Source organism: Papaver somniferum, chromosome 9 (genome assembly GCF_003573695.1).
Source record: "Papaver somniferum cultivar HN1 chromosome 9, ASM357369v1, whole genome shotgun sequence".
NCBI classification, from domain to species: Eukaryota; Viridiplantae; Streptophyta; class Magnoliopsida; order Ranunculales; family Papaveraceae; genus Papaver; species Papaver somniferum.
This window is the reverse complement of record NC_039366.1, coordinates 121,469,151-121,493,275: the sequence shown is the minus strand read 5'-3', so window position 1 is coordinate 121,493,275 and position 24,125 is coordinate 121,469,151. Positions and strand designations below refer to the sequence as shown.

General features: G+C 35.4%; 1 protein-coding gene across 1 annotated transcript; it reads left to right on the top strand.

The window, feature by feature from the left end:
- Window positions 1-10,303: 10,303 nt before the first annotated feature.
- LOC113310872 (60S ribosomal protein L9) lies at window positions 10,304-12,614 on the top strand. The gene is made up of 3 exons (XM_026559688.1): window positions 10,304-10,746; window positions 12,053-12,175; window positions 12,254-12,614. Exons 1-3 carry the CDS (start codon window positions 10,372-10,374, stop codon window positions 12,338-12,340), a joined length of 585 nt encoding a protein of 194 aa, XP_026415473.1. The 5' UTR covers window positions 10,304-10,371; the 3' UTR covers window positions 12,341-12,614.
- Window positions 12,615-24,125: the final 11,511 nt, after the last annotated feature.

The window sequence follows — 24,125 nt, the reverse complement described above, 5'->3', positions numbered from 1 at the left end:
GGAATTTTTATTTATATATACGTAGAAAAAATAATAATGTTTCTCTCATGAACCATCTCCAATGGTGTTGGGTCTTATTTTCGGATAAAGATAAAAGTGATTCCATTTTTCCTATTGGTTTAGAAAAAAATATTTAAAAATAATAATTAAAAAAATAGTTAAAAAGATGACACGCAGGTAATTCCCAAGGTCTAAATAAGACTTTCTCTAAAACCTTAATATTTATTTTGACACCATTCCTACTTTATAAGACCTACCGTTGGAGATGGATTTAATTTAAATGAGGGTCTAAAATCTTATGTATCATAAGAAAATAAAAATCTCACCCTTTGTTGGAGATGATGTTATGTTCTTATCATTTTTTTTTATTGGCAAAATGATTACAATTTCTATTAGCCGTGCATGGAATTTTAATTGAATTATTTATATATTCATTTTGTAAAAAAATATATATACTGCTTGTCTCAGGTGTGTAAGGTGAAATTCTCACGTGTTGTCTCTATGAATCACCATAATTCCTTAAAAATCATTGAGCCTCTCAAAAATCTTTAAACTCACATAAATTCACTTAAAATTTCTTGCAAAAAGTCTCGGAATGTCTCTACTAATTCTAGTTGACTAAAGATCTTAACTACTCGTGGGAGTCACTGTTTAACTCAGTTTAGGCGATTGGTCAGGCGACGTTTACTTTAGTCAATCTCAAAGATTTCCATCGTCTTCTTCAATCCTTTTTCTTCTCTGAAGATTTAATCTTTCTCTATGTTCATCTGATTCTCTAATCCTTTCTTTTATCAATTCGATGATCTAATTTATATTTAGTAATTGTCTTTTAGTTTTCTTTCTTTCCCCTTTTTTTCTATAACTTTTCCAAACCCTAATTTCTGATGGTCTAGTTTTATCAATCAAATTGCTTAATCTCTCTTCCTTCTTCATCTATCCTAATGATTAAATTTGTTTACTGATTTGTTTTAAGTCTTTGAGATTTGGTTGTTTTTATATTTGACTTTAACTAACGTATTTTATTTTCTTCTCTGATTAGGTTATGGGTTGAGGAAGGCGGCAACATAGGGTTCTGGTTTCCACCATCATGAGATTCAGAAAAGTGATATTGGTTACCATCAGTTCATATTTTACAAGTTAATATGAACAAGTTAATTAACACAAGTTAATTAACACAAGTTAATTTCACAAGTTAACACAAGTTCATATTGATGATTAATTAACACAAGTTAATTTCACATCTAACACTATATTTTACCACTAATCACCCGAATTAACACTAATTCATCAGGGATAAATTATCCATTAAGAAAATAGTTGGTTAAGGGGTTTCTATGAATTACTTCTTAATGACCCTATTTTGTCATGTAGCTATAGGCCCCAATTAAGTGGCATATGCCCCAATTCAGCCAGGATTTACATTTATTTGGATGACAAATATCTAAGATTTTCATAGCTACAAGTTTTCATGGGCTAAAATTAGTCTTATCATATTTTGTAGTATTTATTTAAATTATTATGACCAAAAATTATTACGTCTCATGCCGTGCCGTTACGACTGGATTATTTCTAGTAAGATACAATTAAACCCTTAAAAAAATTATCTTCCAAAATCCAATAAATTTACTAGAGATTCAAACCCCTCAGAGCATCTCCAACAATGGGTGCTACAAATCCTTTGTGGAATTTTTATTTATATATACGTAGAAAAAATAATAATGTTTCTCTCATGAACCATCTCCAATGGTGTTGGGTCTTATTTTCGGATAAAGATAAAAGTGATTCCATTTTTCCTATTGGTTTAGAAAAAAATATTTAAAAATAATAATTAAAAAAATAGTTAAAAAGATGACACGCAGGTAATTCCCAAGGTCTAAATAAGACTTTCTCTAAAACCTTAATATTTATTTTGACACCATTCCTACTTTATAAGACCTACCGTTGGAGATGGATTTAATTTAAATGAGGGTCTAAAATCTTATGTATCATAAGAAAATAAAAATCTCACCCTTTGTTGAAGATGATGTTATGTTCTTATCATTTTTTTTTATTGGCAAAATGATTACAATTTCTATTAGCCGTGCATGGAATTTTAATTGAATTATTTATATATTCATTTTGTAAAAAAATATATATACTGCTTGTCTCAGGTGTGTAAGGTGAAATTCTCACGTGTTGTCTCTATGAATCACCATAATTCCTTAAAAATCATTGAGCCTCTCAAAAATCTTTAAACTCACATAAATTCACTTAAAATTTCTTGCAAAAAGTCTCGGAATGTCTCTACTAATTCTAGTTGACTAAAGATCTTAACTACTCGTGGGAGTCACTGTTTAACTCAGTTTAGGCGATTGGTCAGGCGACGTTTACTTTAGTCAATCTCAAAGATTTCCATCGTCTTCTTCAATCCTTTTTCTTCTCTGAAGATTTAATCTTTCTCTATGTTCATCTGATTCTCTAATCCTTTCTTTTATCAATTCGATGATCTAATTTATATTTAGTAATTGTCTTTTAGTTTTCTTTCTTTCCCCTTTTTTTTCTATAACTTTTCCAAACCCTAATTTCTGATGGTCTAGTTTTATCAATCAAATTGCTTAATCTCTCTTCCTTCTTCATCTATCCTAATGATTAAATTTGTTTACTGATTTGTTTTAAGTCTTTGAGATTTGGTTGTTTTTATATTTGACTTTAACTAACGTATTTTATTTTCTTCTCTGATTAGGTTATGGGTTGAGGAAGGCGGCAACATAGGGTTCTGGTTTCCACCATCATGAGATTCAGAAAAGTGATATTGGTTACCATCAGTTCATAGAGGTTTCTTTCGGGTAGGGTTTTTTAGAATTTATCAAAGCTTCTCTATTGGACTTGCTAGATGTTGCTCACAAGATTGATCTGGATATGCTATATTAGCATTATGAGATCCTACTCTTTGTAGGGATTGGTTTATTGAAGATTTTTTAGTTCATTGGAACTTAGACTTCCTCTACGGGGAATTTCTGAAGAAAAAGCTTCTGTTTTATCTTTCTTAGGATTATGATTACCTGCTTTTTAGACTCCTTAGATTCTTCTTGAAACAAGTTTTGGTTGAAGAATTCGAAGGTTTTGTCTTTGGAATCAGTGAATTTCTATATATATATATATAATTTTTGAATTGCTGATTAAAATTGGAAAAGTCTGAAGAAATAACTTATTATAATCTTTATTAGGATTATGATTAACTGCTAATTAGGTGATAAGCACGTAAGTGCTACATTTTATACCCATATTTATATTAGCTAGGACTCGATTTATTGGCTAATAACAATATTTTAGTACTTTTGTAAAAAGTTCAAGTAAATCTGATCACCGAAAGAGAAATGGCTAAATTATGAGGGTGTTGCAACTCGCGACACGAAAGAGAGACAACTTGATTAAATGTGGCTGCTGCCATGTGATTTCCTTTGGGGATACCAACCTTAGCACTTCAACACTTCTGACTTGGGAGGCGAGAGTTAGATGGATTTGTTGCAGACATGAATGGTTGGTGTACTGCGCAGGCGTGAAGAAGATGGAATCAAGTTCCAGGACAGCAGTTGCCGAATCGGTGAAACGAAGATGAGTCGAAGTAATTGATGGCAGTGACTGATGCTACTGGTGGAGGTCGGCCACAGAGCCGAGAATAGGAGGAAGAAGAGGCCGGTGACAGAGGACGTTGGCAAGAGACGCCGTTTACAAGGTTTTGGGAGTCGGATGCTAGGCCGAAAACGAGAGAAGAAAAAGAGGCGCGTCTAGAAGCTATCAACAGGGGAAGACAAGGGTTTGCGATTCTTGTGTTTTCATTTCCATATTGATTAGCTACTGAATCTCTTTAATATGTTTATGGCTTTTAAGAAAGCCATGTTTGGCTAAACATTTTTGTAACTAGGGTTTATGGTTGAAACTATTTGGGGCATTAGGCTATTTGAATTGATGAATTTAGCAAAAGACCATTATGATATGAATAAACTAATCTTGAATATTGTTTGTTGATTTATTGAAAGCTAGTTGTTGCTTCGCCGGTTTTAATACAAACCTATGTGCATAATGAATTAGTTTTACAAATATGTTTCTTCTTATTATTTGATAATCTATGCTTCGATTAATTCCTTGATGGGTTATGCTTAGAAAAGCCGAAGAATATTTGTGAACTAAATTAGTTTCATATAACTTTCTCGCTGATGCAATTTGATGGTGCATGCTTGGGTTTTGTCTTTTGATGTGCTATGCTTAGGGTATACCAGTGATATTTGCGACGCTAATACATATAATAGGTGATGTCAATCGAACGGACAATAAACATATAATCATGAGTTATGTTTCGCTTCAGTAATTGATTAGAAACAATAGTTGAAACTATAAACCCTGGTTACCTGCTCTCTCATTGCGAGTTCATTTTGTTAGTTTACTTTAATTTTATTATTATTTCATTTTCAATTCTAAAAATCCAAAAATATCATTGTTGGTTAATCGATTAGAGATACTGATTGTTGATATTTCCACCGCTCCTTGTGGGAACGACCCGTACTTGCCTCTGTCTACTAGTTAGACACCGTGCGATTGCGGTTTATATAATACAGGCATCTCCGGATCCTATCATTAGGTTCTTCTTGAACTAAGTCCTGGTTGAAGAACTTTAAGGGTTGGTCTTTGGAATCAGTAAATTTCTTTGTACTTCTTTTTAAATTGCAATTTTAGCTGTTAAGGTTGTAGCTGTTGATACATCCATGGGGAATTTATTATGAACCAAAGGTTATGGTTCCATTGGAGTCTCTAATGGCTAAGAAAATAGTCTTTAATACTGCTGGGAGAACTTACACTTTGTCTACCTTTTATCCTAATTTACCTTTTCATGCTTGCACAAAGTGTTTTGTATTATATCATGATGAAGTCAAGTTCCCTGTTTCTGTTAGAGGTGAAAGCTCTGGTGTCGTTAAGAGGTCTGTTGTCTCTGCTCAAGCTGATTCGAGTTTTCTTCCTAGTTCGGCTGCTCAACCATCAACTTGCTCATTCAGTCTTCAGACGGTTGGAAATGTATGAGGTTCAGTTTCTTCTCCTCTTCCTGTAGTTGCTTCTGTTTTACCTCCTTTTCCTTCACTTGATGCTTTAACTATTAAGGGACCTAGTTCTGCTTCTGTTAATGGATTTGCTCAGTCCTCTTCATGTCCCTTGCGTATTTCTCCGGTTTTGTCTGTTTCTGTTGATCTCGGTTTTTCATTGGATCCATCCTTTTTTAATCTTGATAGAAAGGATAAAAGATCTAGGAAAAATTATGAATCTGTCTCTGTGGGTTCTATTTCAAGCTCTTCTTCTTCCTTTTTGATTCCAGCAGTTCACTTCAGATATGTTATTTAACCAGTCTTCGGAGAATTTAGGTTTAAGCAATCTTGTCTTTGAAAGTTGTCTTGATAAGGAAGTCGTTTTTGAACCTACTCCTATTGCTATTTTACCTCCTGAACCTCTTATCACTCAAGAAAAATTTGAAAATGTAGTTAATCTCATGATAGCGGAACCAATGGACTCTATGGATGCTGAGCCTTTTTCTTCTCATAACCTTGTAAGTCTTTTCGAACTTTTGTCTATTTCTTTTAGTTTACTGTGACTTTGGTTTTTTAATTTTTTTGAATTTATTTAGAACAATGAAATTTCTATGCTGGAATATGAATGGTTGCTGCTCTGATAAAAAGTGGTTGCATTTACTGAATATTTGTAGAAATAACAAACTTGATGCAATTTGTCTTATTGAAACTATGGTAGATATAGACACAGTTAAAAAATATACTCATCACCTTCCTTATGATGCCTGGTTTATTATTCCTGCGGTTGGTAAATCGGGTGGACTAGCTTTATGATATTTTGCAAAATCTAATATAGAAATTATTAGTAGTTCCAATAATATGATACATATCATGTGTGATATTACTCCGGTAATTAAAAATTGTATCGTGTCCTTTATTTATGGTGTTCTTACTATTTCTGGTTTGAGGAACCAATGGAACATCCTTAGTTAAATGAATAAAACGAATTCTAGACCTTGGTTAATGTTAGGAGACTTTAATTTCATCTTGCAAGCCTCAGAAAAACAGGGTGGGAATAAGGATTGTTCTTTTCCTCCATATTTCATTAGAAATAAGCTGTTTGATATGAATATGAATGAAGTGTATGCTTTTGGTAATCCTTTTACTTGGTGCAATAAGAGATTTAAAAACCCAGCAAAACTAATTTTTGAAAAGTTGGATAGAGGTTTTGTTAATGATGATTGGTTCTCAGTGCTGCCACATACTCGTATTACTAATCTGTCTAGGGTTTATTCGGATCATTGCCCGATTCTGCTTAAATGTTTTCATTTTGAACAACATTTAAATATTCTGTTTAAATTCTTTAAATGCTAGCAACTAAATCCTGAGTTCAAGGGTGTTGTTACTACTGCTTGGTCTAAGAATGTTAAAGGTTCTCCTAGTTTTGTGGTGGCTGGTAAACTTAAGAATCTAAAGCATGATCTCAGGCGTTGGAATATTTTATCCTTTGGTCATATAAAGAATACAATCAATAAATTAAACTCTTAAATTGAAAAACTTCAAAGTTTGTCATATTCTCCGTCTATAGGTATCTTCATTCTTAATTATTCTAAGCAACTTGACTATTGGTATGAAATAGAAAATTGTTTTTATAAACAAAAATCTAGGATCGACTATTTCACACAATATGATAGAAATACTCGTTTTCTCCATAACACTGTGAAGTTTAGAAATATGTATAATACTATACATACTATTAAAGATGATCAGGGGAATTGGATTGAAGATAGAGAACAAGTAGTTGCTCACTTTTCAAATCACTTTAGGAATTTTTTTACTTCTTCTAATCCTAGTAATGTTGATATTGAAGCTGCTTTGCGTAATCTCCAACCTGTGATCACTCAAGACATGAATAGGCTGTTAACTGTTGTTCCTAGTGTTGAAGAGATTTTTAATACTATTAAGGATATGGATCCTTGGAAATCTCCGGGTCCCGATGGCTATCCAGCTGGTTTTTTCCGAGACAATTGGAATGAAATTTCTTCTGAAGTAATCTTGCATGTTCAGAATTTTTTTAAGACCAAATACCTTCTTAAGCAAATGAATCACTCTTTCATTTCTTTGATTCCTAAAGTTAGTAGCCCGGCAACGGCAAATGACTTTAGGCCAATCAGTTTGTCAAATACTATCTATAAAATCATTTCAAAAATTTTATCAAATCGTCTTAAACCGTTGATAAATACTATTATTTCTCCTTATCAATCAGCATTTATATCTGGTAGACAAATTCATGATAATATAATTATTACTCAGGAGATTCTGCAATGTTTTAAACAGAAGAAGAAAAAAGTAAAGAATGGTTTTATGGCTATTAAGTTAGATCTCTCAAAGGCTTTCGATAGGTTGGAATGGAATTTTATTGTTTCTGTTTTTAGAAGGCTTGGTTTCTCTGATGATTGGTGTCAAATCATTTATCAGTGCATTAGCACCGCATCTTACTCAGTGTTGGTTAATGGCTCTCCAGGTTAGATGTTTTTCCCACTAGAGGTATCAGACAAGGCGACTGTCTCTCTCCATATATATTTATTTTATGCATGGAAGTTTTGTCTCAACTTCTCATAAAAGCTGAGAATGATAACTTTTTTCGGGGATTTAGGATTTCAAATGATAGTCCCTCAATATCACATCTATTTTTCGCTGACGATTGCATGTTATTTTCTAAAGCTTCTCTAACCTATGCTAAAAATCTTATGAAAATCATTGAAGTGTTTGCAAAGGCGTCTGGTCAAGCCATAAATTTTGAAAAATCAGGTTTCATTACTAGTGAAAAAACTCATCATAGACACATTAAATTGTTAGCTAAATGTTTAAAAATCAAGTTTCCGAGTAAATCTGAAAAGTATTTAGGAACCCCTTTGTTTGTTAATAGAGATAAGAGCAAATCTTTTCAGTTTATTATTGATAATTTTAATTCTAGATTGAGCTCTTGTAAAAGAACTAATCTAAATATAGCGGGCAGAACTGTGGTAACTAAGCATGTGCTTTCTAGTTTGGTTGTTTATCAAATGTCTTGTTTTCCTCTTCCAAAAAAGATCACTTCCAAGATTGACTTTGTTCAAAGGACTTTCTGGTGGTATAAGAAAGATCCTAGACATGCGACTTATTTTCGTTCTTGGGACGATATTGGTAAGTCCAAATTATGTGGTGGTCTTGGCATTAGAAATTCTTTTGTTACTAATAGGGTCTTTATTAGCAAATTAGGTTGGAGACTTCTTCAATACCCAAATCAGTTAGTTAGTATCTTTTTAAAAGACAAGTATTATCCTAATCAGAATCTTCTGGAAATTGATAAAGCTGCAAACACTTCCTCTTGGATTTGGAAGAGTATAGTTAAGAGTTTAAGCTTCATAAGAAATAATATAATTAGAAAAATAAATGATGGTGCTTCTACTAATATTTGGATTGATAATTGGTTACCATATGCAACTTCTCCTCTTGTTTCTGGTCACCCTAACTATAATGATTATAAACTGGTCAAGGATCTTATTGATGTTAACAACAATTGCTGGAATGTAAATTTATTGAATGATTTCTTTTCCCCTGAAGATGTTGTTAGAATCAGATCGATTAAAATTAATCTAAATGTAAGTGATAGAATTATGTGGGCTCATACAAATAATGGTAAGTTTACGATTAAATCGGCTTATAAGGCTTTCATAAATGAACATACTTCTGTTGAAGAGGCTTCTTTCTGGAGAAAGGTTTGGTCTTTGGAGTGCCTGCCCAAGATTAAATTTTTTATGTGGAAATTTTTTGCTCATATGCTTCCGGTGAATCATCTTCTTAAGTTTTATAATCCTGCTATTGACGATATCTGTCCTCTATGCAAGAATGTTGTGGAGTCGGTTTTGCATTTACTTATTAAATGTCCTATTGCTTCACATATTTGGTTTGGCTTATCTTTCCAACATTTGATTGTTTCTGATCTTCAAAGTATTGATGATTACTTTCTGTCGTGGTATGAGAATGGTTTGGGTGTCTCTCCTTATGAGGTTAATTGGCCAAGTATAGCGGTTGTTATAATGTGGTGCATTTGGAAGCTAAGGTGTGATGTGATCTTTAGGAACTTTGGTATAGATATGAATAAAGTGATTCTTGAAGTTAAAAGAATGATAAACTCGTATATAAAGTCTAATTTACCTGTTCAAGTCAGTAGGATGGAGAAAAAGTTGTGCAGAAATAAAGTGGAACATTTCATGTTTGTTGATGGTTCTTTTAATAATTTTAACATGGGTGTTGGTATTTTCTGGTGTGATTTGACATGCTCCGTAAAGGGTGCTCGAGCAGACTTTGGTTTGATTCCTGATGCGGTTGGAGCTGAATCTACTGCACTTTTTTTGGGTATCTCTTGGGCTCAAGAGATGAATCTTACTAAAGTCGTTTTTATCAGTGATTGTCTCCAGTTGGTAGATTTTGTGAATGGAGATAATACTAATGTAGGGTGGTGGAGCAGTGATGTCTTTCAGGACTGTCGGAGTTTGATTTCTAGTAATAGTACTTTTCATCTTATGTATATAAATCGTGTCAAAAACAATCTAGCTGATAGGCTAGCTAAGAGAGCTAAAAATCGTTGTATTAAGTACAACTGGGTTTCCTATCCTCCTTTTTTGGGTTATCTTGTAAGGAAGGAACCTCTGGTTGATATTTGTAACTCTTTTCTAATTTAATCCATGGTGGTTTTTCTTAGCCAAAAAAAAAAATTCTACTCCCTCCGTTCTTTTTTAATAGGTTGGTTTTGTTTTTAGAGAAAATTAAGGAAATTAAGAGAACTAATCATTGAAAGTGGCCCTCATGACACTTGTCAATAAAAGAAGTGAAGTGAAATGGTCCCCATGACACTTGTCAGCAAAAGAAGTATAGTGAAATGGTCCACGTGACACTTGTCATCAAAAGAAGTTAAGAGAAAAATGGTCCCAGAAAATTAAAGTAACATTTGACTTTCCCAATTAGGAAACCAGCCTATTTTTTTGAAACATTTATTTTAGGAAACCAGCCTATTAAAAAGGAACGGAGGGAGCAGTTGACTAACCCCTTTAACTTTAAGCATGTGAAGCTGTAGTTTGACCCACGGGTTTGCCCCCAAATCCCCTGGGCATGAAGATCCATTAACCATATTCAGGTCCATGAAATGTAGGTAAGGGCAATTAGGTAATATGCTCATTAAAATGAGGTTAGCAAAAACCCTAGAGTTTTGTTATTTGTCTATTGCAAAGAGAGAGAAATTTCTTTCGCCCCATTAGTAGAGAGGAGAGAAGCAGAGAAACAAAACTCCGCAAAAATGAAGACAATCTTGTCTAGCGAAACCATGGATATTCCAGATGGAGTGAAAATCAAAGTAAGAGCAAAGATGATTGAAGTTGAAGGACCAAGAGGAAAGTTGATTAGAAACTTTAAACATCTTAACTTAGATTTTCAACTTATTAAGAACGCTGAAACTGGGAAAAAACAACTTAAAGTTGATGCTTGGTTTGGATCTAGAAAAACTTCTGCTTCAATTAGAACCGCACTTTCTCATGTTAATAATCTTATTACTGGTGTTACTAAGGGGTATAGGTACAAGATGAGATTTGTCTATGCTCATTTTCCCATCAACGCTTCAATTACCAACGGAAATAAGGGTATCGAGATCCGTAACTTTCTCGGGGAGAAGAAGGTATCTCCTCTTTGATCAACTCTTCTTTTATTTTTTGCTTGTTTTTTTTAATTTTCTTTTTTAGGGTTTTCATTGCTATTGAGATACTTTGTGCTATATTATGTTTGACGGTAATATTATATGATTTGCTTTATCTAGGTGATTTTTGTTTTGGGGTTTAAAACTTTAAATCAAGTTTGTTTATATGGTTAGATTTATTGTGAACGATCAATAACATTTGTTTCTAGAAAATCTAGTTGCATATGAAACCTTGTATGATGTTGCATCAAAATATTACTTAGGCAATATATGGCTCACAATATTATAAATAATGGGTTTCTATTCTGAGCATAAAGTAAGATATCTGTTAATATTTTGGGTTGAAAAACACCAGTGTGCTGTAGTATAACCATTCACATGCAACATCCCTAAGAAGATGTTGCTTTTTATGATGTCCTAATGGTACTTGTAAGTAGGTAGGAAGGAGTAGATGGTCATTAGAAAACTGTAGCACATGCTTTCATGTCTGCTTCTATGAAGCACCTGATAGGTTAAGGCCTTAAGTTAAACTGTGAAGCTCAGATGGTAGCATTCTATGGGATGGTGTATCTGTAGGGATTTACAAAGATGTGCTGAGTTTACTTTGGTCTTTTGTTTACATACCTTTTCCATATATTTTCTCTACAATAGGATTTGCAGTTGTGATGGGTTCGAAGTCTTAACCAGTAACTTTTCTGGTGTATGAAAATCAAGAGTCTCATAACAATCTGGGCGTTGACGTATTTCTATAGTATTGTTTCTCAACTTTTGTAAATGAAGCATGACCATCGTGCAGATGTATCGCGAGACTAAGCTCAGTTTGGGAGTCTGTTAAACGGTTTTCTTGATTTAAGGGCTTCACTATAACCAGATATATACTATATGCATCTAGTTTGTACTTTGGAATCTCTCCCAGCATTACTTAACTGGCATATTTATAATTTATGAGATGTAATTATAAAATATGCACTAAGGTGTCTATAGTTTGTTGGTTATATTACAATTTTGATTGTATCACGAGACTAAGCTCAGTTTGGGAGTCTGTTAAACGGTTTTCTTGATTTAAGGGCTTCACTATAACCAGATATATACTATATGCAGCTAGTTTGTACTTTGGAATCTCTCCCAGCATTACTTAACTGGCATATTTATAATTTATGAGATGTAATTATAAAATATGCACTAAAGGTGTCTATAGTTTGTTGGTTATATTACAATTTTTGATTGTAGGTTATTTGAATCAGAGTCTAACTGCTCTTGCTATTTACATGATTTTGTACTTGTATAGGTGAGAAAGGTCGATATGCTTGATGGAGTCAGTATTGTCAGGTCTGAGAAGGTCAAGGATGAGCTTGTGTTGGATGGGAATGATGTTGAGCTTGTCTCTAGATCTTGTGCCTTGATCAACCAGGTATGTGCTTTTAAGAATTAACTGAAATCAGCTTCTTAAATATGTTGATTCTGATTATTCTGTGTTTGTTCTTGACAGAAATGCCATGTGAAAAACAAAGATATCAGGAAGTTTTTGGATGGTATTTATGTGAGCGAGAAGGGAACTGTTGAGGTTGAAGAATAAATTGGTGGTACGACTCTGTTAGTTTGGTCAAGTTGTTTTCTTTCTCCTGCCATGATGGCCTACTTAGTTGGATACATCACTTGTTGGACTAGTATAGGTGGAGACACCTTTTTTCATTTTGGGGTTAAACTTTTGTAGTGGTGATAATAGTAGTTTAAAGTAATGGTTTGATTTACAGAGAATTTCTAGCCATATTTGTGTTTTGGATCCAGTTCTTTCATATGGTCAAGATCATAAAGGAGCTTATTTATGATCAATTCCAAATTTTGCTTCTCTTCACTTAGTTTCCCACTTAGGATCTTCTTAACTTTCAAAAGATGATAAATCATTTGGTGTTGGTGAGGAAGAACTATGGTTTGGCCTGGTTCCTATATCACAAATGTCTTTAAATTTTGAGTGAATTCTTTGTTGCTTGTGATGAAGACGAAGGCAATGAATTTGAAGACTGTTCTTTAGATTTTGTTACTTGGTAGTGCACTTCAATTTTTGTTGCAACTTCTAAGTAACACCGGCAGTAACTGCATGAACAAAAAAGCGATTAGGTAGCATGTAAAGGTTGCCATAGCTTTATGGAATTACGTAAATCGTCAACCCGACTAGACGCAGGATAAAGATGTTCGGACAGATATGGGTGGATTAACAAGGGGTGCACAAGGGATGCATTTTGTGTGATGCTTAGACGGGCGCCTATCTCTTCCCCACATCTCAGGCCTGCATCTGTCTAGAAAGACGAATTAAGTGATACAGGAGACTCACTAAAGACTTCAGTAACCAACACCCATTCGCACCTGACCTTAACCAACACCCATTTGCACCTGACCTTAACCTTAACAGCTTATGCCTCGGCCCTGTCTAATCATCGGTTTGACCCGTCGATAGAACTGTGGCTCCCCTATCCATATGTGCCCCTTTCTAAAACTCAGTAGAAATATTTTAATCTTCATGGCTCCGCGGTTTCTCTTTTCTCCTCATCACCTTTGACCTAACTAGAAAATAAAAAAGAAACGATAGTTGCTAAAATAGATCAATTATCAAGAAGCTCAAAATTTCTACAAGGCTTTGAAGTTGATTCATGTATAAACTTTTGGTTTTGGGGTAGATACATAGAGAGGTCTAGAGGGAGAGACGACTTTATAAAGATCTTGGTCTTGATTATCAACGAACAACGTATTATGTGGTTTTGTGTGAATCCCTTTGACTCTTAGAGAATAAAAATCTTATCGATGACTATTTTTTGAGAACACTGGTTTTGTGTGAATCCCTTTGACTCTTTGAGAATAAAAATCTTATCGATGACTATTTTTTGAGAACACTGATCTACTTTTGAGTCCATGGTTGAATCATACCGAACTGAAGATAACTTAAAGTATATGGTATAATCAGTTTCACTAGGTAGACATTAAAGAATTACGTTGTATAATTAAGTACGATCATCTATATACATAGCTTTGCACATACTAAGATGGGGTAACTTCTAGGAACCTTTTAATAGTTCCCTAGCAAGTTCTTCTTCTAATCACGCCTCGCACACAGGAACATGTTTATTTCTCATCCCAGTTAAACAGTTTTTCACTGTAGTTTATAAGGAAAAAAAAGTAAAAAAATTCAATTGATTTGATTTGCGCACAGTCAGGGCCATGATGTTGTAGTTCAGTTTTACCAAAATAAAAATAAAAAATGAGCGCTTCTCTACGGACCGAGAAAAAAATCGGGTAAAAACCGTCTCCCACGATTTTTTTTTATTTGTGGGTTTCAGTGGGCCCAGCCCATCAGGAGACGTGCAGGGGTGGTTTGTGTGTGGCAGTTTTTACCTGTTTTTTTTTCTCGGTCTACAAAGACTTTTTGAATAAAAAATTACCCTAAGTGCGACTGCCTCCGTTCTTCCATTGAATTTATATTGAGTAGTTTAAAGGGAAAATAGTTTGAAGAATATCATAAAGAAACCAGTGCGTTCATTGATCAAATTAACAATAATAAGAAGAAGAACCAGAAGACTCTGTTAGAGCACTGCTCGGTCGAACTCGCATGCGTTGCTATCTCAAGCATGTTTGTCAATGTTAGTGATCAAAACTATAAGTCCTGATTTCTAGTCTACTATAGCTAAGTCTCGGACTAGGATATAAAGTGTAGTTGAGCTCAAGAACTCCATGGCGATCATCATACAAGACGAAGAACTACTCAAAGAACTGGTGGAACTTCATCGACTAAAAGGTATATGGATACTTGAACATATCTATCACTCAAAAATCTATCTACTCTATCTCCTATCTTGAGACAAAATTCGTTTTGCTATATAGACTATGATTATACACATTTGCTATTTCGAGCCGAGTTTATCTCGCTTATCTATTTCTCGAAATATGTGTTGGTAAGCTTTCGCTTTGGCCAAGTTCATCTTTACCTAGTGACGAAAGTCATATTAAGTTTCAATCACTTGAAAATGGCTTTGACGAAAAATGGTTTGTGAATAATAACTATATAACGTCCTCTAAGAATGTTTCAATGATTGAAATGAGAGTTTAAAATATATAACCATTGTTGGATATAAGCATTGTGTGGTAACACATATATGTATAAGTCTGTATTCCTTGAACCAAAGTCTGCGTACTTTGTTGCTTAGGAAACCGGAACAGAGTCTGCGAACCCAGTCCGCAAACCCATTCTGCGTACCCAGTCCACGTACTGTCGGAGGTTCTCTTCCCGAGAAAATCTGCTGGAGTTTGTGAACTTTTTACAAACTTATTCCGGGTACTTAAGTCCGCGTACTTAGGTTGGTTATTTTCTAAAAACGATTATTCGTGAACTTATACTTATAGTAACTAAGAAATGCAAGTTTGCAAACCGTGGATATAAAGTTCATGAATCGATTCGAGTGAATCAAATCGTTTTTTCTTCGATTGTGTCTTGTATACTTCTATAAGATCTAAGCAATTGAACAACTCTCTAACTAGTTCATTTGAGTCATTTGAACTAGTTATGGTAAAGAAGAATATGGTTGATATGAAAGTGCTCATATGGCTAACTATTTGGTTAACTAATGTTGAACCAACTAAATGTACATGTTTGGGTACGGTTACACAAACCTAAAACGTGCATTTCATTTGTGTGTAACAAGCTAAGTTTTCGATCTAACGGTTGAAAAATATTAGCTTGAATCTAATCAGGTTTTCATCTAACGGTGAATATTGAATGCTTTATTACTAAGCTAACATTGATTCCGAACCCTGATTTTAAAGACTATATAAATGAGAACTCTAGCAACTAGGAAACCTAATCCCCACACCTCCTGTGTGATACTAGCTGTATAAGCTAGAGTCGATTCTCCTTTAACCTTAAGTTTCTACCGAGACCCCGTAGGTTAACTGTTAGAGCATAGCTCGGTCGACCTCGCATGCGTTGCTATATCAAGCATGTTTGTCAATGTTAGTGATCAAAACTATGAGTCTTGATTTCTAGTCTATTATAGCTAAGTCTCGGACTAGGATAGAAAAGTATAATTGAGCTCAAGGACTTTATGGCGATTCATCATACAACGACGAAGATCTACTCAAGGAACCGTGGAACTTCATCAACAAAAAGGTATGTGGAGACTTGAACTTATCTATCACTCAAAAGTATATCTAAACTATCTTCTACTTCTTATGAGACAAAAATTTGTATGCTATATAGACTGGATCATACACATTTGACATTTCGAGCTGAGTATTCACTACTTATCTTTTTCTCGAAATCGTGTGTTGGTAAAGCGTTTCGCTTTGATCAAGTTTATCTTCACCTAGTGACGAAAATCATGAAAAGTTTCAATTACTTTGAGAATTGATCTGACGTGAAACGGTCTGTAAATAACGGCTATATAACGTCCTCTGAGAATGTCTCAATGATTGAAATGAGATTTTATATTACATAACCATGTATTCCTTAATCCGAAGTTTTCGAACTTTGTTGATTGAGAGAAACCGGAGGAATTGGATTTGCCAAGTCCGCAAACTGACGGAAGTTCTCTTGCCGAGAATTTCTGCTTGGATTTTCCAAAAACTCGTTTGCGTGTTTAGTCCGCGAACTGGCGGAAGTCTCTTTGCCGAGATTTTCTGCTGAGTTTGGAAAACTCTGCCGGTTGCCTTAACTCCGCGAACTTGTTTGTGAGATTAAGTGGTTATGATCTAAAGATGTGCTCTGAACATGAAACTTAAATTACTAAGGAATGCTTTATGCAAACCGTGGCTATAAAGTTCATGAGCCGATTCATCGAATCGAATCATCTTTGTTTCAATTGTGTCTTATGTAGTTACATAAGATCTCATAGCAATTGAACAACTCTCTAACTAGTTCATTTGAGTCAATTGAACTAGTTATGGTGAAGAAGAACTAGGTTAATATGAATTGCTCATATGGTTAACCTTTTGGGTTACTATGTTGAACCAACATACACATACACGTTTGGGAATGGTTTTCACAAACCCAGTAAACGTCTACCCAAGTGTGTGTGACAAGCTAAGTTTTCGATCTAACGGTTGAGAAATGTTAGCTTGAATCTAAATCAGGTTTTCGTCTAACGGTGAATATGGATTTCTTTGTAACTAAGGTGTAGTTGTAGGAAATCCTGCAACATACCCCTTGTATTATCATGACTATAATTTATAGATCTAAGCTTATTTGATATGAAAATAAAGATAAAGATAATGAAAATAGAAAATAAGACACAAGATTTACGTGGTTCGATCAATTTGATCTACATCCACGGGGTGAGGTTTCACTATGATCATTGAATTACATACGAATTACATTGAGACTCCATTAATGAGTATTTGGAGCTCTCTCTGGTTTTTGGGAAAGAATAAAAAGATAATAATAATACAAGTTCTAAAACTCTTCTCTCTCTCTGACTTTCCCTTTATATAGGTGTTTACATAGTGGATGACAATTCATATGTAGTGGAGTACAGCTCATATTATCTCGCGCCCAAACTACATTCTCGCAAGCTTCGCTACCTTCTCGCAAACTCTCTCTATAACTTCGCAGGCTCTATCTATAATATCGCAAACTCTTACCGTTGTGCGATATTTGGATCCTACATCTTGCCTCTTTTTCCTTGAATATTGCTTGAAGAGCGATCTTTAAGGAAAAATCCATTTTGTTGTAGTTGTTGGAGAGAGATACGTGTCGTTGGAGTAGTCTTTGATCTTTGTTGATGAAGGAACGAGCGAAAGAATACTGGAATTTAAAAGTACGTACTTGCCTCTATTCTTTTGTGAAGTTCCGGAGCGTTGCGAAGTAAATAAGAAGTATCATCTCTTGAAGTATGTGAAGTATGAAGTATCCTTGAAGAAGTATAAGAAGTACTCAATCCTCGAAATATATAAGAAGTATGAAATATGAAGTATCCTTTGAGAAGTATAAGAAGTACTTAATCCTCGAAATATAAAAAGTATCCATCCTTGACTATAAATAATAAGTATTGCCTCTATTCATGCGAAATTATTACTCCATTTTTGGTGATTCTTGCCGAGAAGATAAAGAACATAAAATGTTTTCTAGGTAATCCATAGTTGCCCCTGTTCTTTATCTATGAGGGCAGAATCCTTGAGAAAGTACGTACTTGCCTCTGTCTCATGTTTTGTGCTCATGCGATAGTATAATCTCTTCAAGTTGCTTATAATTGTGCGAAATAATTGAGCGAAATGATCATATCGTTCGGAATAATCACATTCTGCGAAATAATCACATTCTGTAAAATTCTGACACATTTTGCGAAATTATGACACATTCTGAATAATCCTGCGAAACTCTGAATAATCCTACGAAATTCTGACACATTCTACGAAATTCTGAATAATTCTTCTGCGAAATTCTGAATAATCCTGAATAATTCTGCGATATTATTGCGAAATTCTGCAATATTATTCCGTACAGTTTTGTAAAGTATTTATGCGAACATAATGCTTATGTGATGATTATGTTATGAAATGTGTATGCGATGTTTATGCCATGAAATGCTTATGCAATGCTTTTATGATGCGAGCATGATGCTTGTATGATGAGAATGCTTATCTATTGCAATGTATAGTTAAGGTTTGTGTTACTTAGCTCATTTTGCCGTCTAAAATTGATGTAGCTTTAAATTGCTTCCATTCTTCATTTCTCTGGATTTTTATTTAGTGTATGCATTCATCTTCGTGTAGTTATTGTTCTTCACAAGTTCTTACTTGTGTTTCATCTTTCCTTTTTCCTGCACTATTAGTATCTCATAACAGTATGATCATAATATCAAGTCTGCGGCATTTTCACTGCCTCAGTTTCATTTCCATGTACATATTCGCAAGCTTATTTGCTTACTCATTTTCTTATGTGGTCTTATTTTGCCTTCCTAGTTAAAGGTCTTATTTTGCCACCTCTTGTCATTGCGACAAAATCGCAGGACGTCTTTGCACTTTCATGCAAAAACCCATTGATCTTGCCTTAACTTTTTCTTTTGTATTATTGCATCTTCAGGATTGTTGAGACAATATGACAGGCCTAAATATTATTGCGAAAATAAAGCCCCATGACATTGCCGTCTTGCGACGAAATCGCAGGACGTCTTCACACTTTCATGTAATGACCCATTGATCTCGTCTTATCTTTTTCTTTAGTATTATTGCCTCTTCAGGATTGTCGCACAAATATGACAAGTCTTAATACCCTTGCGAGTAAAAAGCCTCATGACATTTGCGTCTTAAGACACTTATCAGCTCCCTAGTGGAGGGTATCGCCCTTATCTTCCCCCTGGCTGCCCCTTCAAGGAGGCGTACTTCTACCATACAAGGTTAGCTCCTCCCATCCAGTCTTAACAAAAACCAGTTGTTTTCGCAGCCTCTTATCCCTTTTACCTATAGGGCTTATGGTTACGAGACTGCACCCTAAGTGGGGTTTTCTTCGTGCCGAGTGCAGTATAAGCCAAGACTTGTCAAGAATGGCAAGGACGCTTCAAACGCCCCTGGGACTCTTGACTCAACCGTGTACCTCGGCGCCTTGATCAGATTCTGCACTCCTTGGGAGAGTCCTTATTACCTTAGTCGCCCAACCTAAGTCATATGCTTAAGCTGAGAATCCAAGGTGCCTCTCCCGGATGGGCTTTATTGACCCCAAATCTCCATGACTCAGGTTCCGGGGGCGGTGTAACCTTTCCCTGAGCCATGCAACAGGTACCCCCTTATATGACGTACTTTAGGTCTTACATTTTCCTCTTGCGAAATTGTATTCGCGAACTAGGGTGTACGCCATAAACGTTCGCCCCAATCTGCGAAATTTTATTCGCGTTTCCGCGAAATTTTCGCGTCTCTCTGTTTCTGCGAAATGTTCACGTTTCTTTATTCTCTCATTCATCTTTTCATTTCTGTCATCTCTTTCATTCATTCTTTCATTTCATAATATCATATCATTTGAATCAAAATAAATATTCAAGAGAAATTCTAATACATGGTAACTCTGAAATCTTTGTAGTTGTGAAATTTTTGTAATTCTGCAATTCTATCGCGTTTTGTAAATCAAATCAAAAATATTTTTGTTTTCTGCAAAAGAAATATTATATACAAACATATAAATTGAATTTTCTCAGTTTTCTGTAATTTTGAAATCTCGAAATCTCTGTAATTTTGAAGTCTTTGTAATCTTGAAATCTTAGTAATCTTTATAATCTTGAAATCTTTGTAATTGTTCGATTGAATCTCTTTTTGTAAATTAAATCAATAAGAAAATCAATGTTTTGACGAAAACAGGTTATGGATTTTTGAAAATTTTCTCAAAAATTTTGTTAAAAAACTCCCAAATCTGGATTTCTGAACATAAAAATTAAAGAAAGGAAAAGAGATTTTGTCCTCTTAGGAATGATCGGTGATGTAGCTTCGTTTAATGTCATCTTGTTGTTCCCCTGTATGGAAGATGACGATCGTTGATTGCTTTCGCTTAATCTTACATATTTGACCTTGAAGCTTGTAGATCTCGTGAATCCAATTCCAACAATAACTAATTTCTTTGAATCTTCTTCGATCTAACAAGTAGCAGGTAGTGTTTCTAGCGCCAAAATGTAGTTGCAGGAAATTCTACAACACACCCCTTGTATTATCATGGCTATAATTTCTAGATCTAAGCTTATTTGATATGAAAATAAAGATAAAGATAATGAAAATAGAAAATAAGACACAAGATTTACGTGATTCGATCAATTTGATCTACATCCACGGGGTTAGGTTTCACTATGATCATTGAATTACATATGAATTACATTGAGACTCCATTAATGAGTATTTGGAGCTCTCTCTCTCTGTTTTTTGGGAAAGAATAAAAAGATAATAATAATACAAGTTCTAAAACTCTTCTCTCTCTCTGACTTTCCATTTATATAGGTGTTTACATAGTGGATGACAGCTCATATGTAGTGGAGTACAACTCATTTATCTCGCGCCCAAACTACATTCTCGCAAGCTTCACTACCTTCTCGCAAACTCTCTCTATAACTTCGCAGGCTCTATCTATAATATCGCAAACTCTTACCGTTAGGCGGTATTTGGATCCTACATAAGGCAAAACCCTGATTTGAAGGATATATAAAGGAGACATCTAGCATTGTGCAAAACTAATCCCCACACGTCTGTGTGATACTAGTGCACTCGCTAGAGTCGATTCTCCTTTAACCTTTGGTTTTCTTCTCTAAAACCAGGTTAACGACTTAAAGACTTCATTGGGACTGTGAAGCCAGACCAATACTACTTTTATCGTATTTGTGTGATCTGATCTTGCATCTTCTATCGTACGAGTACAATCTATTGATTGTCTTGATATCATGAGAGTTCTCCGATAGGCAAGATAAAGAAGTCACAAACATCTTCGTCTCACTGTTTGTGATTCCTCGACAAACCGCTTGTGTAGTCAAGAAGGATTGTTGAGAGGTGATTGATTAATCTAGGCTGTTCTTCGGGAATATAAGACCGGATTATCAATTGGTTCCTGTTCACCTTGATTTTATATTTTAAGACGGAACAAAACCTAGGGTTTTTCTGTGGGAGACAGATTTATCCTTCGATAGACTTTTCTGTGTGAGACAGATTTGTTTATTATCAAGTCTGCGATTTTGGGTTGCAGCAACTCTTGGTTGTGGGTGAGATCAGCTAAGGGAATCAAGTGCGCAGTACCCTGCTTGGATCAGAGGCGTATGAGTACAACTGTACCTTGAATCGGTGGGAGACTGATTGGAGTTCAACTATAGTCCAGTCCGAAGTTAGCTTGTAGTAGGCTAGTGTCTGTAGCAGCTTAATACAATGTGTATTCAATCTGGACTAGGTCCAGCGGTTTTTCTGCATTTGCGGTTTCCTCGTTAACAAAACTTCTGGTGTCTGTGTTATTTCTTTTCCGCATTATATTTTATATAATTGAAATAATACAGGTTGTGCGTTAAGATCATCAATTGGATATCCAACCTTTGGTTGTTGATTGATATTGATTGATCCTTGGATATTGGTCTTTGGTACCGTCCAAGTTATTCCTTGTGTTTGATTAAAGACTCGTTATTGTTTTAGCTTGAGTAAATCAAAACAAGTGAGAGATATTGACTCCTAAAGATACTTTAATCTAGATTGAGTCTGACTGTCTAATTGATTCTCTAGCAAAGTATTTCGGAGTTTGTTCATACAGATTGCTAATCGAATTATTGGGTGGTGTTGTTAGACCCCCGCTTTTTCAATTGGTATCAGAGCAGGCAAACACGTTTAAGACCTAACAAGTCCGTGTTTGTAGCGATCTGACTCTATGGACAGAGGTGCTATCTCTATTAACGTACCACCAGTCTTCGATGGCTCCAATTACTTATGGTGGAAAATTGCTATGCGAGCTTTTTTTCAATCGCGTGATTTTCAATCATGGGTATATGTGGTTAATGGCTATGATGCTCCCGTTGTGGAAGTTGGTGATGTAAACGTTCGCAAACCTATTGGTGAATACACCGTTGTTGAGATAACTGCTGCAAAGCAAAATTCCGACGGTTTGAATGCTATCATACATGCCATTACCCCAAATCTTCAGCATCATGTGACAAACTGCACTAGATCTAAAGATGCTTGGGATATCTTAGAAACCGTATTTGAAGGCAACTCCAGTGAAAAGGATGCTAGGCTTCAAAACCTTAATTCCGATTGGGAGAACCTTCGTATGGCAGATGAAGGTGAAAGCAACTCGCTTTGTTAATGCATCTTTTGCATTGGGTAAGATGATAAACACCTAATTTCATATCTAGTATTTACGCTTTCTTTGCTATTATGCTTGTGAATTGCATCTCTTATGTTTAGTTTTGAGTTATTAGGTGCAATTGAGTCCTTTGGAGCAAAAGAAGGAAGAAAGCACTCTTTTAGAGCATAAAGGGCAGAATCATCAATTCACAGGCGAGTGGTAGCCGGAGCTATCTAAGGTTATGCGGCGAAGAAGGGGAAGAATGAACTGTCAGTTCCGCGCAACTGACAGTTGAGCAGGAAAGTAAATGGGCTGTCGGAGGTCTGAAACTGACAGGCCAAATAAGTTGGGTTACCCCTTATCTGGCTCACCTAGGTGGCTATATCCAGTCTCATTTCCTACGCAATGCCTAAAATCGGAGAAGCAAGTTGGAAGTTTTTATTTTCTTTCTTCACTTTGCCTGAAATCGAGAAAAGCCATGATGGCGGCTGCTGTAAGAGAGGACAGGGGAGATCGAGAAGAAGCTGAGAGTTGGAGATACAGAAATCCAGGGTTGTTGGTCGATGTTTGTTGGAATGAATCAGGTGTAAGACACCGATGAGTTTCATGCCTGAATTGGTGAGAGATGAATTTGGCAGTAAGGGTTTGGTTGTGAATCAAGGAAGAGATGATGATTTGGGGTTTGTAATGAAGAAGTCGAAGAAGGGTTTTGAATCTGATGTTGTATTCTCAAAGAATTTGTGGTGATTGTTCGAATTGAGGAGAAGATGAATTTTCTGCCATGGGTTTGCTTGAGAGCCAGATCGAGAAGAACTCAGTGTGAATCGAGAGAATAAAAGAATGGAGAAGCTACAACACTGGAGAAATTAGGGATACATAGAGATGAATTTGCTGTGTAACAATGGAATTGAGGGTTGTTCATGAGCAGAAGTAATGGGTTTTTGGTGGAAGATGTAGCACGCAATTGAGGCGGAGATAAAGATGATTAGAGCTGTAAGAAGGGTTGGAGTCAGTGGCAAGTGATAGAGCTTACTGGAGTTGAAACTGAGGGTTCGATTGGTGAAGGGTTGAATTTGTTTAACTACTGCTATCGACTTGAAAGATTGAGATTGAGAAAGGTACTTGAATTGAGATTGTGTTGTTAATGGTTTGTTCAGGTTTGAAAGTGTGATGCAGTGGTGGAGTAACTGTGGTGTTGTTGAAGTCATGGTGTTAGTCTGGCTGAGATGAAGCTACAGAAGGTGATGGTTGTGAACTAAAATTGCAGGTCATGCATGGGCTGGAGGCAAAGGCGAATGATTGACTTCAGAATTGCTGTTGTGTGGTGTATGCAACTGAGATTGCAGATTTGATGAAGTTGCAGGTGCAGTGGTAGCTGAGAAGAGCAAGTGGTGGAGCTGTAAAGATGGGGTTTGCAATTTAAGCTCAGATGCAGGATGTAGTCAAGACAAGATGCTAGTGTCGAGTAGCTGGAAATGAAGCCGCAGGATACTGGTGCAGCTAAGAAATGTTGCAGTGAACAAATGAATGATTCATTGCGTTGGTGGTCACTGTCAAGAAGAAGCTGTAGGAACTGAAGCTAGTAAAA

Excerpts from the sequence above, each read along its gene's own strand:
- LOC113310872 (XM_026559688.1), top strand. The coding sequence starts at position 10,372 with ATGAAGACAATCTTGTCTAGCGAAACCATGGATATTCCAGATGGAGTG. Across the intron at positions 10,747-12,052 it reads ACTTTCTCGGGGAGAAGAAG|GTGAGAAAGGTCGATATGCT; the intron begins GTATCTCCTCTT and ends GTACTTGTATAG. Across the intron at positions 12,176-12,253 it reads CTTGTGCCTTGATCAACCAG|AAATGCCATGTGAAAAACAA; the intron begins GTATGTGCTTTT and ends TGTTCTTGACAG.